The 15,130-nt window shown below is 32.8% G+C and overlaps 3 protein-coding genes across 3 annotated transcripts; 1 reads left to right on the plus strand and 2 right to left on the minus strand.

Annotated features, from left to right (window-relative positions):
* Positions 1-231: 231 nt before the first annotated feature.
* On the minus strand, positions 232-5,521 carry Hmt-1 (ABC transporter ATP-binding protein/permease Hmt-1). The gene is made up of 17 exons (XM_090161211.1): positions 4,761-5,521; positions 4,556-4,700; positions 4,298-4,484; positions 4,137-4,232; positions 3,964-4,066; positions 3,814-3,903; positions 3,515-3,746; positions 3,384-3,449; positions 3,124-3,329; positions 2,997-3,060; positions 2,842-2,927; positions 2,614-2,776; positions 2,484-2,557; positions 2,309-2,409; positions 2,141-2,253; positions 1,913-2,076; positions 232-947 (listed from the first exon to the last, which is right to left on the minus strand). The coding sequence occupies exons 1-17, from the start codon at positions 5,255-5,257 to the stop codon at positions 836-838; spliced, it is 2,499 nt and encodes an 832-aa protein (XP_090017337.1). The 5' UTR covers positions 5,258-5,521; the 3' UTR covers positions 232-835.
* Positions 5,522-5,593: 72 nt separating this feature from the next.
* Cul2 (cullin 2) lies at positions 5,594-9,490 on the plus strand. The gene is made up of 19 exons (XM_090161212.1): positions 5,594-5,763; positions 5,904-6,155; positions 6,224-6,327; positions 6,396-6,490; positions 6,555-6,654; positions 6,722-6,804; positions 6,863-6,959; positions 7,016-7,126; positions 7,195-7,357; positions 7,425-7,657; positions 7,731-7,793; positions 7,862-7,990; positions 8,057-8,290; positions 8,347-8,424; positions 8,481-8,547; positions 8,605-8,801; positions 8,862-8,966; positions 9,032-9,154; positions 9,222-9,490. Exons 2-19 carry the CDS (start codon positions 6,038-6,040, stop codon positions 9,351-9,353), a joined length of 2,232 nt encoding a protein of 743 aa, XP_090017338.1. The 5' UTR covers positions 5,594-5,763; positions 5,904-6,037; the 3' UTR covers positions 9,354-9,490.
* On the minus strand, positions 9,356-14,339 carry fidipidine (coiled-coil domain-containing protein 93). The gene is made up of 18 exons (XM_090161213.1): positions 14,203-14,339; positions 13,974-14,087; positions 13,817-13,911; positions 13,522-13,633; positions 13,366-13,464; positions 13,004-13,158; positions 12,900-12,933; positions 12,780-12,836; positions 12,495-12,545; positions 12,303-12,389; positions 10,927-11,034; positions 10,728-10,864; positions 10,511-10,664; positions 10,271-10,451; positions 10,094-10,214; positions 9,937-10,021; positions 9,671-9,784; positions 9,356-9,607 (listed from the first exon to the last, which is right to left on the minus strand). The coding sequence occupies exons 1-18, from the start codon at positions 14,278-14,280 to the stop codon at positions 9,566-9,568; spliced, it is 1,824 nt and encodes a 607-aa protein (XP_090017339.1). The 5' UTR covers positions 14,281-14,339; the 3' UTR covers positions 9,356-9,565.
* Positions 14,340-15,130: the final 791 nt, after the last annotated feature.

The following is a 15,130-nucleotide window of genomic DNA, read 5'->3' on the forward strand; positions in this document are numbered from 1 at the left end:
CGAATCAAACTATAGAGTAGTACCACTCCGTAGCTTTGGCCATGGCCGCCATTTTGGTCGCAAATTTTTTATCTATAGGAAAGAGCATGGGTGACGTGCTAGGACGTCACAGTGCCATTACTCTATTCGCCACCTTACACCGAAATCCCGGAACAAGCAAAACGAAACCACCAAGTGTTACTCTTCTTACACTACTCCAAAATCCTAGAACAGGCGAAAAGTATCACCCTATTAGTAAGATGGTTTTTATTTCCAAAAGATGGCGACATTGAACTTTTTGAAGAAATACATTACTTCTTTAACGCAGACTAACTTACAGGGACCTTTATTTATTATCTGAACTATTTGTGAACCATAACCATGGAGAAGAGTACCTATTCCTATTATCAATTTCCACGTGTCACCTGGTGGAAGGTTGGAGGCTGACAAAAAAGGGATTGACAAGGGTGTTCCCCTTGTGAACCAGCGACCTCAAAGAGTCTTGCACAACTCCCTCAGTGTAGGCCAGATAAACTCCCTAATTATTATCAGCTCCAGCAGCAGGAAGTGGGTGAACACAAGTACATAACTGACTATGCGTCAGGCAGTGATTTCATATTCTGAATGCTAGTTTTGGCCAATAAAAATTTAGAAACTTTGCGATGGGAACTGTTTTTCAAGAAAATTATAATAGGAAGCCTATTTCATAATTGTGTAATAATTGCCAGTGGTGTAAATTAAAGCCACCGCACAAACTTCAGGTACTTGATAATTATTTCAGGCAATCCTAATAAATTCTAAGTAGATAAGTATCCCCATACAGTTTTTGGTTTGCAATATGTAATGTTAGAGCAAATTAGTTGGATTTTTCGATGGGATCCGGTTCCTTTTCTTCCTCTTGACGCTTTCTTTGTTGCTGTAACCACATGGAAGCATATAATCCTTGAGCTTCTAGAAGTTCCTCATGCCTAAAAGAATTTATCCCTATTATCATATGTAACATAATCACTCATAAGTATGCCATAAAAGTATTTTCTTTAATGAAACCTTGTTCACGGGATATGACGTAAATTACGTCACTTACAACTCCGTGACGAAATACGCGTCATCAACTTCACTGATGGGAAACGGAAGTTAGTGAGAATTCCTCGCGCGTTTCGGGCTTTGCCCTTGTCAAGTTTAGCTCCTGCCTCGCGATTACATGATTTCATTTCCATGGTAACCTTTTCAATAGCGCAAGGAATATAGGAGTTTTTGCATTTTTGGGTCCGCTTAATGTATGGTCCGTGTGAAACAAAGTCTCATTGAATTTTTTTCAATGGAAATGTTATACAGAGGCATACTTATGAGTAATTATGTTGCATATGCTATTATCTACTTCTATTTCGTTTTTTTTTGGTGAGAACAAACTTATGGTGTCGGCCAAAGGCCTTAGACACCAAACATCAAAATCTATCTCGCTTTAGGAACGATCCCCCTCGCCATCCCTCGCCTAGCGCTTTTGATTAGTGAGCCCAGTGGCGCCATCTACAGCCTTTTACCGAGAATATTCGTGGATGAATCCATAGCTTGACTACATGGGGAGGGGACCGTCAGGGGAAAGAAATTTCGATAGTGGAGGCATAGGTAGTAGGGTTGTGGCAGCCGCCACACGGGAGATTGTAAACGGGAGGGCGGGGGGGGGGGGGGACGATAAGCTTGTAAAAGAGTGTATATCTTTCAATTCTGGTTAATTTTGAATCTGGCGCTCATGGTGTGAAGGCTCAATGCTATTTACACCAACCTCTATCTATCTTTGTTATTCTGTCCCCCCCCCCCCTCTCTCTCTCTCTCTCTCTCTCTAAGTTAGAATGCACTGGCATTGATTTTAAATTGGAGCCCAGTGGGGTGCCATCTAAACAGCCCATATTAGACCGCCAAATTCAAAAATTACCTTCCACGTTCCACAATTTCTCCATCTTTGATAACGAGAATGGTATCGGCGTGAATGATGGTGGATAGCCTGTGAGCCACAATAACGGTTGTTCGATTGGCACACATTTTATCCAAAGCAGCTTGAATATTCCGCTCAGTATTAGTATCCAATGCTGAAGTCGCCTATACAAATGCAAAATAATTACTAAGAATAAGAAATTACATGCCCAAATGCCCAATGACGTACCTCATCAAGAAGAACTACATAAGGGTTTTTCAAAATAGTTCTAGCAATAGCAACACGTTGTTTTTCTCCACCACTAAGCTTCAATCCCCTTTCACCGACAACAGTATCATAGGCTAAAAGTTAATCAAAATTTTAACTAACAGAAAAACAAGACGTACAAATGCCTACCTTTAGGAAATGTCAAAATTTGCTCATGTATGTCAGCTGCTTTGGCTGAATTTTCTATTTCATCATCTGTAGCATCCACCCGTCCATAACGAATATTGTATCTTGAAAAATATTAAAGAAGAATTTTTCACTTTTCAGTGGGACTATTATGCATCATGGGAAATAATTTAGATACCTCAAAGTGTCATTGAACAGAACTGTATCTTGAGGAACAACTCCAATACTTCTACGCAAAGAATCTTGGGTGACCTGTAAAAAAATGTTTCAAAAATATATAAAAAAAACTTGAAATAAATTCGACTTACTTTCTTAATATCTTGATTATCAAACAATATTCTTCCAGAAGTAACATCGTAAAGTCTAAATATTAGTCTGATTATGGTACTTTTCCCGGCTCCTGATGGGCCCACTAAGGCTACGGTTTCTCCCGAATTAACATCAAAGTTAATATTCTTCAAAACAGGACGTCTTTAAAAAAATATCTTGTATCTTAGAATTTGAAGCAAAGTATTTCCTAGTTAAAAATAACATACTCAGGGTTGTAGCTAAAAGACACCTTTTCAAATGATAATTTAGCACCCAAGACCCTCAGTCGTTGAGCGTTAATTTCATCTGTAACCTGTGAAAAGCCAATTTGAATATTAAGTATAAATATTATGTAATAAACATAGAAATAAATATTACTCACTTCAGGAGTCACATTAAGGAGATCAAACATATTTTCCATATCAATAAATGCTGTTTGAATCATTCTTGAAAAATTAAAGCAAAATTATATCAATGTCCTTCACTGTTAAAAGCAACCAACATCATACCTATAGTATGTTCCAAAAAAGTTTAACGGAGTGTATAGTTGGAAAAGGTAAGTTGTGAATAGAACATAATCTCCAACTGTTAGACCTTTCTCAGCTACAACTAAATGCGCGCAAAGAAGGGTACCAGCTAAAACTGCTAGTGTAATGACAAAACTTTGCATGGTGTTTAGCAAACTCAACGATGCACTGGCTTTCCATTCACTAACCTAATTTGTAAATTAATTAAATTAAAATAACACTTGAAATATCAATACCAATACCTGATAAGTGTCAATCAAAGTTTTATACGCTTCTATTTCATATTTTTCAGCATTGTAATATTTTACCTTTGTAAAAATAATTTTGGTAAGTGTAAATTTCTATAATAAAGATTAATCAAATGAAAACATACTGTTTCAAAATTCAGTAAAGCATCAACAGCCTTAGCTTCTGTATTATTATCAGCTTTATTCATAGAACGACGGAACTGCGTTCTCCATTCCGTTAATAAAATCGTTACTGTTAAATACACTCCCATAGCCACAAACACAATCAGCCCAAACCAGGCATTGAAAGAAGTTATAAAATATATCACGGCAATTACAATGTCAGCTATAGTTGGAAAGATGCTAAAAAGCAGATAGCTGATAGAAAATTCAAGTCAGTTTTGGGTATAAACTATATCAGACACAAATTTATATAACAACTGACTTCAATAAACTAGTCACGCTAGTAGTTCCCCTATCCATGATCCTCAGGACTTCGCCTGTTTTTCTGGATATATGCCATCTTAGAGACAAGCTATGAAACGCATAATACACATTAACATATCTCAAAATAATTATAAAAATGGAAGCGTACTTATGCAGATGTGAATAAACTTCTACTTGAGTTTCTTTCACAGTATACTGCTGGACTCGAATCCATAAGAAAGATCTCAAGTTACTTATAAAGCTGTTGGCACCTAAATATCAAATAATAAAGCATTCATTATGATTTTAAGGAAATGTAAAAATCAATCTTTTCTTGAACACCTTGTCCTTGGAAAAACCAGAAGGCTACGTATATGAGTATATAATCCCATCTATAAGTTAAATTTCCTTCAGCATCTTTTATGGTTAAACTGTTAACTAAAATCATATTCATTATTACAGAGTGATATTTTATTTGGTTTTGACAGTCAAGCTTGTCTTACTAATTTGCTTGCTGATTATAGGGATGTAAACTGTAATAACCCTTCCTCCAATCAGCATTATAAAACACAGCAAAACTTGCAATTGTAGTCGCAAATTCTTTTTTGGCCAAATGAATGGTGCAAGTAAAGAAACTTTGCTGAAGAAATTTTCAAACGTTGATCTACTACTTTCATTCTCCAATAGTGGCTAGAGTAACGAAGTGGGTAACATTACAAAGCATGAAACAATATCTCAATACTTTTGACAGAAATATTAACCTGAGACTCAATCTGGATGTGTCTAGAATGTGCCACATATTCCCTATAAGTTGGAAGGCCAGGGGCTTTAAGGCCCAGCAGAAATAAGAAACACGTGCTTGTATAACGACAGATAAAAAATCCAAGTTCAATTTCATCAGATTTGCTATAAAATGGAGTTTCTTAGCTATAAGATACATCTCTGATAAATTTCAAAAAGACATACTTTGAAACTGAGAACCACCATGATTTTTTATGCCAACTGATAAAGGCAAGATTTTCATTGGCAAAAGCTAATGTCCAAAACAGTAAAAGAACCAACCCATGACCAGATGTTGGCACACTGGGAAGGGCCCTGTGGCGTTCCAGCCATATAACAGTTATTGAAAAGGGCCAATATAACAATGTAAATATGAAATATACTATCATATAACCACTTAACACTCCACTATTAATCACAGTTAATTGAAGGACAAACCTAGTTAAAGCTAGCACTGACAAAAATATACAAAGAAATATTTGTAGCCTATACAAACACGACTTTTTAATAAGCTGTCTATCAACTGAAGTAGAGTAACGTCTGTAAATTACATGTTCAATTCCACCGCAAATAACTATGAAACTAAATAGGAATGAGGATGACAACGTTTCTTTGAAACATTTTGAAATTCCATTGTCAACCCAAATTTCAGTAAAAGTTTGGTTATTTGGACAAAAATGCATTATGTTGTTGAATAATATTCGAAGTACTTGGTTTTGCTGATATGACCGAGGCTTAATGTACCGTAAAACAAAATAACCTACTCACAGATTGTTATGCTATTGCCTGCAATAAATATTTTACCTATTGTTCTTTTTCTAATTCAATGAATAAATCTGGTAACTTTATAATAACAAAACAATCTTTTATGTTGTGTAATTGAGCATCACTTTCATACGAAAACCGCTGCGTAACGCGAACTGAAACCACGGCTGCTGAAAAAAGGAATTTAAAATCAAAAACTAACAGACGACAATTGTTTACAACTAAAAAAGCGACATCTACAGAGGAAAATCGTAAAAAATTTATGCAACAACAAGTGAATGACTCAACGAGTAGGTTGTTTGATTACTCTCTTACTTAATATTTAATTTATTCTGTAAATGAACTATGTAGATCGATTCGACATATACACCATCTAATATTAATATCAACTTATAATTTTAATCAGTTTGAGCTATCTTCCAGTGTAAGTATCTATTTTTCTATCCTTTAATATGGTTCACACTGGCACTATATAGAAGTGGGGTCTGTAGATGGTGTGTGCTCTATTTAGAGAGCTTATTCTTTGCAATAAATCAAGTATGACCACATTCCCTATATTTACAGATTTTCAGAATAGATCGTTGCTATGCCAAAATCCTCCTAACCTCATTCCTTAGAAAAATATTTTTGTTGCGAGTTACTGCTAAAACTAAATACGAAAGAGTTCCATCCTAGTTAGACATTGTGATACAAGCAAAATGTCTTTGAAACCAAAACGGGTTGATTTTGACCAAACCTGGACAGTTTTGAAAGAAACAGTCGCCGGAGTTATCACCTTGGACAATGTCCCTCGTGTAGTTTGGAACGATCGTTTCTCATATCCTTTTTTTTTTCAAATTATTAAATCTAATATAATACATGTATATTCTCCATAACTATACGTACTGATGTGTATGCTCTTTGTGTGGCATTCCCAGAACCTCTAGGGGACAGACTGTACATAGTAACAAAAGATTTCCTTCAGCATCATGTGAAAATCCTCTTTAAAGTGAGTTGAAATATGGCATTTAACTTGGTATTCATATTGATTGAAATATATATATTTTTTTTCCATAGCAAGTAACCGAATCACCTGAAGGCTTACTTTCTAGCTACCATAGTCACTGGTTAAATTATAGCAAAGGCGTAGATTATTTAAACATGTTATATATGTAAGATTCCGCTTTTAATTACGAACCATACATTATGATAATGTTTCATGCTCTGTTCCTATAGGTACCTTAACACGCAGCACATTAAAAAACAAAAGTTTAGCGATGCCGATTTAAACTATGGTTGTGTCGAACCTACTGAGCAAATGTTAGAAATAGGGGAAGTATGTTATAAAATTGCTATTTTTTATATCTTTTTAATATCCTGCAATATTAACACGCCTGTTTTAGCTTGGATTAGACTTATGGAAGAAAAATATGATTGAACCATTACAAGAAAGTCTAGTCTCTTTGCTTTTAGATGCTATTAAAAAGTAATCACAATAATTTAAATTTTTTTCAGACTTTTTAATTAACTATTTTTTCCTCTAGTGATCGAAATGGAGATAGTCCCAACCAAAAAATTATCCACGGTGTAATTCACTCATTTGTACACGTAGAAGAATATAAAAAGAAAGGATCCTTAGATGTAATTTTGCCTTATTTTAAATCACTATTTTTTAAATTAACACATTTTGTCTAAAGGTTTACCAGCAAATTTTTGAGACCCCTTTTCTTCAACACACGGGGGAATTTTATAGACAAGAAGCTAGTAAATTAATGCAAGAAACTGATTGTTCAGTGTATATGACTAAGGTATGTTGAATTCTGTTTCAGGGTTGATGATTTTCAATTGAAAAAAAAATTATAAAATAATTCCCTAGGTGTTACACAAGTTAGATGCTGAAAATCTCCGTAGCAGGAAATATCTACATCCCTCTTCGTATCCACGAGTTGTCAGGGAATTTGAACAAAGAATGGTGGCTGACCATCTCCAATTCCTCCACACCGAGTGCAAATTGATGGTGAAGCAAGAACGAAGAAGAGGCTAGTTATTTTTTTTGGAACTGGCTTTAATATGGGAAATACTTTAATACTTTTCTTGGTCCGTTAGACTTGGCAAATATGCACACCCTATTGAAGCCCATTCAAGCTGGTCTTGACGCATTGATTCAAGAAGTCAAACAGCACATTGCCACTGTTGGCTTGGAAGCGGTGGAAAATTTGAAGGGGGATAATATTCCCCAACTCTTTGTCGAATCAGTTTTGGAAGTGCATAAGAAATATCTAGCTCTTATTAAAGAGGTTTTCCACGGGGACCAGCAATTTATCGGGGCCTTAGATAAAGTATAAATCTCATTATTGCGCTGTGTTTTAAATCAGAGGTGGTAGTAATAATTAATACATTTTGAAAATCTAGGCTTGTGCTTCAGTAATTAATCATCGTAACAATACCAAACTGCCTTGCAGGTCTCCTGAATTGGTAAGTTCTTGATACTGTGGGATATTATCGCATTAATTTGATGCTAATAAACTATTTAATTTTTTCAGTTGGCTAAATACTGTGATTCTCTCTTGAAAAAAAGTGCAAAGGGAATTTCTGAATCTGAAGTTGAGGACAAATTAAGTCACTCCATTACTGTTTTTAAATATATTGATGATAAGGATGTGTTTCAAAAGGCACGTTTTGCTTTTAATGAAGATTTTAACTTTTTCTCATTAAAATAAAAATAAAATCTGTTTTAGTTTTACGCTAAAATGCTAGCCAAGAGGCTAATTCACAGTCAAAGTATGTCCATGGATGCTGAGGAAGGAATGATAAACAAGCTTAAGCAAGCCTGTGGTTACGAATTTACAAGCAAATTACATCGCATGTTTACTGACATGAGTGTCAGTTCTGATCTGAATAACCGATTCGTAACCTATCTCCACGATGAAAGTGTGGATTTGGGGCTTAACTTTTCTATTTATGTCCTACAGGTAACTCAATCTTTTCTTTTCCATCTACTAGCGATTAATTATTACGTTAAATTAAGGCAGGGGCCTGGCCATTGGGTCAAACTGCAATTTCCACTTTTGCCATACCTCAAGAATTGGAGAAAAGTGTTCAACAGGTACCAAAGTAACAAGATAAACAGAAATCAACTTGCTAACTATATTTCCCCTTTAGTTCGAAACTTTCTACAATAGCAAGTTTAGTGGTCGGAAATTAACGTGGCTTCATCACTTGTGCAATGGTAATTCTTTAGTTTTAAAACTAAGCTTGGGCTAATGTTTGTAATGTACTCCAACAGCTGAAGTGAAAATTGGTTATCTAAAAAAGCCATACATAGTCACAATGGGTACTTATCAAATGGCTCTCTTATTGATTTTTGAAAAGTCGGATTCGCTCACTTTCAAAGAACTTAAGGAAAATACCCAACTAAACGAAGAACAATTATGCAAACAACTGCAAAGCCTCGTTGATTCTAAACTGCTTCTTCATACTGAGGTAATTAATACTTTGAATTTTATTTTTTTTATTTTTTATCGTAAACCTTCATGATTGCAGGATGCGCCTGTACATGAAAACAGTACCTTAAACCTTAATAAAAGCTACACTAATAAGAGAACCAAGTTCAAGATAACTGCAGTGATGCAAAAAGAACAGACTCCGGTTAGTATATATATCTTGTTGTTACCGAAATTAGGTTTATAAACTGAAATTATTTTCAATTATAGCAACAAGAAGTTGAACAAACTCATAGCTCAGTTGAGGAAGATCGGAAACTATACCTTCAGGCTGCTATTGTACGCATTATGAAAGCACGCAAAATTTTAAGACACAACACGCTTATTCAGGAGGTAATTTTAACTTTGGTAACTTTATACTAATAGTTCTATTAACTTTATTAAATTTCCAAACTACTAGGTTATAAATCAAGCCAAAAATAGATTTATGCCAAGTATTGCTATGATTAAGAAGTGTATCGAAGCTTTGATTGATAAACAATATTTGGAACGTACACCAAACTCTACAGATGAATATAGTTACATTGCTTAAGTTTTATTTCCACCTGGACTTTGTTTTAGGGCTTGAAATGATATTTAAAAAATTAAACGTTGCTGAGGAAGAAAAAACTTTTGTTTCTAACTTCATTTGTATAGATTTTTTTGTTTAATCAATTTTCTTCCACAGCCACGTGTGTACAGTATAAATATTTGAAATATTACACATTCTTATAAATTAAATGTTTTTTAATGCAACATTTTGACTTATTTATTTTTGGATACTAATATTTCGTTCTTACGACATTCCTACAAAAACAACCCATTTTTACACAATGTAATACTACTTTAATGAAAAATAATATAACTTACTTCTTTGAAATCTTTCACAGTCTTGAAGTAGAGGCGTTGTTTCTCAATCAAATCCAAATATTGGTCATGGAGTTGGTCCCTTCTCATTTTCTCTTCCTGTTTTTTCTTATCAACCTTCAAAAAATTAGTTTAATTTTATTGATGTTTTTGGAGATTTTAATTAAGTTTTTAAATAGATTTTAACACCAGAAGTAATACATTCTAATAGATTAAAAATGTTTGGCTTTCTTTTACATTCCAGTCCTTAAAATTAAAACCAATCTTACTTTGAATTTAGCTTGTTTTATTCCATCCACAATTTGAGAAAACTGAGACAAAAATTGCTCTTTGGTATTTGAAGATGACATTGCTCTGAAAAAGGGATAAGCAATTTAATTTTAAAGCTTAAGCTTTAAAAGGAATATCCATGAAACTTTTACGTACTGGGAAAAATTATCTAAAATGGAATTCAGCAAGTTAACTTCACGACACAAATACATTCGAGTATCTTCCAGAGTATTATAAAGGGTATAGAACTGTTTGGTTTCTTTGTGCTTAGCAGCAACTATGAATTGAATATTAAATTTATTTTTCAACACCATCATGGACGAGATAGCTTACCCTGATTATAAAGCTCCACAAAACGTCTCTGATATTGGCTCAGTTCAGTTCTTGATGGAACTTCGTCAATTTTTCTCAAGAGAGTGGAAATTTCGCGATTCTTCCTAGCTAGAACAATTCTCATCTTTTGCAAACGTTCTTTATCCGCCTCATATTGTTTTTGAATGAGTTGTTTCCTCTCCTGAATATTCAAATTAACATATGTTCTTCCAAAAAAAAACACCAACTCAAAAATTTTACCTGATCTTCCGAAGTTCCTTGCTCGGTTGATGAAAGATCATCAATATTATTTTGAAGTCTGGCTAGCTCTTCCTTGCAATGAGCCCTGAATTCCAACTCTTGACGTTTTAGGCTTTCATTCATAGCCACTAAAGCCCTCAGTTTTTGTAGAACACTTTTAGAACACCACGTATTAATACAAATTTAAGCAATGAGATCATTCACAATCAATACAAACCTCTTATTTCCATCAGTTTCCATCTCGTCCATTTCTTTCATTTGCTGGTTCAAAGATTCTTGTCTGTCACTTATGTTTAGCAATTTCTCATTCAATTCAGTGTAATTTTCACGTAAATCTTCATATTTTTCTTGCGCCTATTAAATAGATAACTTAATTATCAATACAATTATTTTACATATATATATATATAATTTACATTCTTTAGTTGCTCCTTCTTCGCCTCAAGTTGCTTAGCCAATGAAGCTACCAGACGTTTGTGATGCTGAGCTCCACCTCGTTGACCTTCGATTGAAAGTTCGGCTTGCTGTAAACCATAATTAAATAAAAAATGGATATACAAATTATATTTATAAATAAAAAATGGATATACAAATTATATTTATAAATAAAAAATGGATATACAAATTATATTTATAAATAAAAAATGGATATACAAATTATATTTATAAATAAAAAATGGATATACAAATTATATTTATAAATAAAAAATGGATATACAAATTATATTTATAAATAAAAAATGGATATACAAATTATATTTATAAATAAAAAATGGATATACAAATTATATTTATAAACAAAAAATGGATATACAAATTATATTTATAAATAAAAAATGGATATACAAATTAATTTATAAATAAAAAATGGATATACAAATTATATTTATAAATAAAAAATGGATATACAAATTATATTTATAAATAAAAAATGGATATACAAATTATATTTATAAATAAAAAATGGATATACAAATTATATTTATAAATAAAAAATGGATATACAAATTATATTTATAAATAAAAAATGGATATACAAATTATATTTATAAATAAAAAATGGATATACAAATTATATTTAAATAAAAAATGGATATACAAATTATATTTATAAATAAAAAATTGATATACAAATTATATTTATAAATAAAAAATGGATATACAAATTATATTTATAAATAAAAAATGGATATACAAATTATATTTATAAATAAAAAATGGATATACAAATTATATTTATAAATAAAAAATGGATATACAAATTATATTTATAAATAAAAAATGGATATACAAATTATATTTATAAATAAAAAATGGATATACAAATTATATTTATAAACAAAAAATGGATATACAAATTATATTTATAAACAAAAAATGGATATACAAATTATATTTATAAATAAACAAGTTGGAAAGCCAAAATATACCTCTCCTCGGAAGAGTTTTTAATTTTCAGTGAAGCGTAACTGTATTCGTGGTTCTGCGGTAGAACGCTCACCTGTCGTGCAAGAGGGCTCGGGTTCGAATCCCGGCCGATTAAAAAATTATACTACACCCAATGACAAAAAGAGGGCGCTTTTGGAAAAACCTTTTCCCTAATTCTAAGAAACTGGGTAGGCAGTGATTACCCTTTGCCTCGAAAATGCGAACGCGTTCGCAGGCCTGACAGACAGACCCACCCACAGACAGACACGGTGGTTGTATAACCCCTCCTAGGGTACAAAGTCCCCTCGGAGAGGTAAAAATGGATATACAAATTATATTTATATTTTATGTTTAAACTTTTTACCTTATCTGCAAAAGCCGCCGCTATTTGTTGAATTTCAGCTGACTGCATCCCAACAATATTCCCAACTGTACTGGCCGATAGCCGAATCTGAATTTAGTCAAATAAAATGGCCCTAATTAAAAGATATTCAACAACAAATGATATTCCCTCGTATCACTAAAAAGTATTTAGCTTAAAATTGGTTACACAAACCTCATTCTCTTCAGTGGCACTCATGCTGCTCATCAAAGCTTCAATTTGTTGCTACATTCAACAAAATTGCTAGCACGTTAATATTTAGTCCATTAAAAGCCAAATACCTATGTTAAACTGATCTACAAACATTCTATTTTACACATAAAAACCATGCACATCACTTTTAAATCAGAACTTTTAACAAGTTTTAAATATGGCTTGGATCAAATAAACAAAAGGGAAAAAAGCGATTAGAAACTAACAAGTATAAATTCTAACTGCGTTGCAAAAGGTTACGTATACCTTTTCCACTTCTGTAGCACTATCATCAGCGCTAGTTTTATTTGCGTCTTCAGAGTGCTATTAATGAAAAGATTTAATAAAAATAATAAAGACATAAATTAAAAAATATTTAAATTATACATCCATAGCTGAAGCTTGAAGAATCCCATGATGTCTGAAGAAAGTTCAAATCAATTAAATTTTAAAATGTTTTGTTACATACAAAATTTATTTCACAAACTTACTTTCCATATTCTAGTAAAGTACTCTTCACTCTGACTTCTTCTTCTTTTAATTTATGAGGAGCTGGATGACGATAACGTCTTCGTGGTCTGTAAAGCTCATTCAAATCATTTACATTTTCCCATACTTTTGATTCTACCACTTTTCTAGCTTCATCCTGGAAAAAAAATTTCATTTAAATATAGAGATTAGAGACTTTAACGTTTTGACTATTTAGTCAACATTATAAATATAATTTTAATAGTGAATGCCATTAACAGGGAAAACATTTTCTCTATGACCAAACAACATTGGAGATGCCACCCTATGTCTTGTTCACTCTATAGTGTAAACAAAACATTTCAAAATTAACTTAGGAATATACCTCAGGAGTTTTGTGATATTTATTGAACTGAAGAATTGAATATGCTCTGACATAGTCCCCAGTTTCTTCCCTGGTTTCAATAGCACGTTTCACAAGCCACTAATGAAATTTCAAAATGAAGCAAAATTATTTTATTAAATATTATCTTTGATATACCTGCACTACAGGGAAAACGTGTATATTATCCAAGCCCTGGATTTGATGTGGTTCAATTTGATAAGGACATTTCATTTTAGGTAAAACAGCAACAATTTTTTCAGTTAAACCTCTGAAACAAAAATAAGCTGTCATTCTAAAGAAGATCTCTTATTCCCTTTTCAAATTATGCTTATAAAACCTAGTTATGCAAAGTGAGTTTTTATACTGAAATGTGTGAAAAATAAACTTTGGTTGGGTAAAACCAGTTTTATAAGGTTGCTTAACAATTTGAAATGGAGCAATCCAAATTTACATTTTTTGACCTATAGTTAAATTTTCTTGGAAAAGTAAATCAATGTCAATATCCATATTGCACATTTCAATACACCAGGTCATTCCTCCAACGATCTATAACAATAAGAGAAATGAGATATTCCAATAATAATTCCCATCCAATTTCTAAGTTCTACTTTGTCAAATGGAGAAAGACCCTTGATTCTGGCCCGAAAATAACCAGCAGCCAAAAGTAAATCGATGATTTCTTGTAATTTAACATTTTGTTCTTCATCCACTCTCGTTTCAACCTACGAAAATAAGTTTAAAATGACATCCATGAACCAAGGTTTAATAAATGTCATTGAAGAAAGTAGAGAAACACGCCCCCTTTAATCTTTGGTTTCAAATGTAAATCAAACTTACTTCTAAAGATTGATCATCAAAAGATGATAAAGACGGTAGCCGATGTGGGACATTTTTCGGTTTATTCTTTTGTAGCATGTTTTATGATAATATTAATATAGTGAAACTCTTAATTATGTTAGAAACCAAAAACTGAAGACTCGACGAATTAGCAGACGACGTCTGCAGCTAACTTTACTTTAGTAGGTGGTTTTTTTTGAGAGTGGCTATTGACAGGGAACGACTCATAATTTCGAAAATCACAACTCCGAATACAAAATTCCCATAAATTCCCATATCGCCGATTCCCATTTTTCCGAATTCCCATAACTCCGAATTCCCATTACGTAGAATTCTCATATCTTCGAACCAAAACCCCGAATACAAAATTCCCATTACTTCGCATTCCCATAACTTCGACTTCCCATAACTTCGGCTTCCCATAACTTCGAATTCCCATAACTTCGAATTCCCATAACTTCGAATTCCCATAACTTCGAATTCCCATAACTTCGAATTCCCATAACTTCGAATTCCCATAACTTCGAATTCCCATAACTTCGAATTCCCATAACTTTGAATTCCCATAACTTTGAATTCCCATAACTTCGAATTCCCATAACTTCGAATAGTAGTTTTTTGGGTACGGAAATGCTAATTATTATTCTCAACTCAATGGTGAAGTTTGTTTTCGTTGTAAAGCTCTCTTGCGGAAGTGAATAGGAGAAAGCGTGTTGATTTCAAATAAATGATGAAAAAAGGACTATAATTAACGGAAATAATGGAAAGATTCAATAGGCCATATCATAAGTAACATAATAACAGTAAGTATGACAATTAACGAAATTTACAACGGAACTGATTTTCATAGCTATTGCGCAATCCAGATGTTTTATCAGCACAGAGCCCCCTAGTGTCTAAAACACGCGAGACTTCCACCTAAGCCAAA

This window comes from Leiobunum rupestre, chromosome 10, assembly GCF_980474605.1.
Source record: "Leiobunum rupestre chromosome 10, qqLeiRupe1.1.hap1, whole genome shotgun sequence".
NCBI lineage: Eukaryota > Metazoa > Arthropoda > Arachnida > Opiliones > Sclerosomatidae > Leiobunum > Leiobunum rupestre.

Coding starts and splice junctions, on each gene's coding strand:
- Cul2 (XM_090161212.1), top strand. CDS start 6,038: ATGTCTTTGAAACCAAAACGGGTTGATTTTGACCAAACCTGGACAGTT. Junction 6,156..6,223: donor AGTTTGGAACGATCGTTTCT/CATATCCTTTTT, acceptor TAACTATACGTA/CTGATGTGTATGCTCTTTGT. Junction 6,655..6,721: donor AAATGTTAGAAATAGGGGAA/GTATGTTATAAA, acceptor CGCCTGTTTTAG/CTTGGATTAGACTTATGGAA.
- fidipidine (XM_090161213.1), bottom strand. CDS start 14,280: ATGCTACAAAAGAATAAACCGAAAAATGTCCCACATCGGCTACCGTCT. Junction 14,088..14,202: donor TTGATGATCAATCTTTAGAA/GTAAGTTTGATT, acceptor TTATTTTCGTAG/GTTGAAACGAGAGTGGATGA. Junction 12,837..12,899: donor TTCAAGCTTCAGCTATGGAT/GTATAATTTAAA, acceptor TTTCATTAATAG/CACTCTGAAGACGCAAATAA.
- Hmt-1 (XM_090161211.1), bottom strand. CDS start 5,257: ATGCATTTTTGTCCAAATAACCAAACTTTTACTGAAATTTGGGTTGAC. Junction 4,233..4,297: donor TATAATCAGCAAGCAAATTA/GTAAGACAAGCT, acceptor ATATGATTTTAG/TTAACAGTTTAACCATAAAA. Junction 2,254..2,308: donor AATTTTGACATTTCCTAAAG/GTAGGCATTTGT, acceptor ATTAACTTTTAG/CCTATGATACTGTTGTCGGT.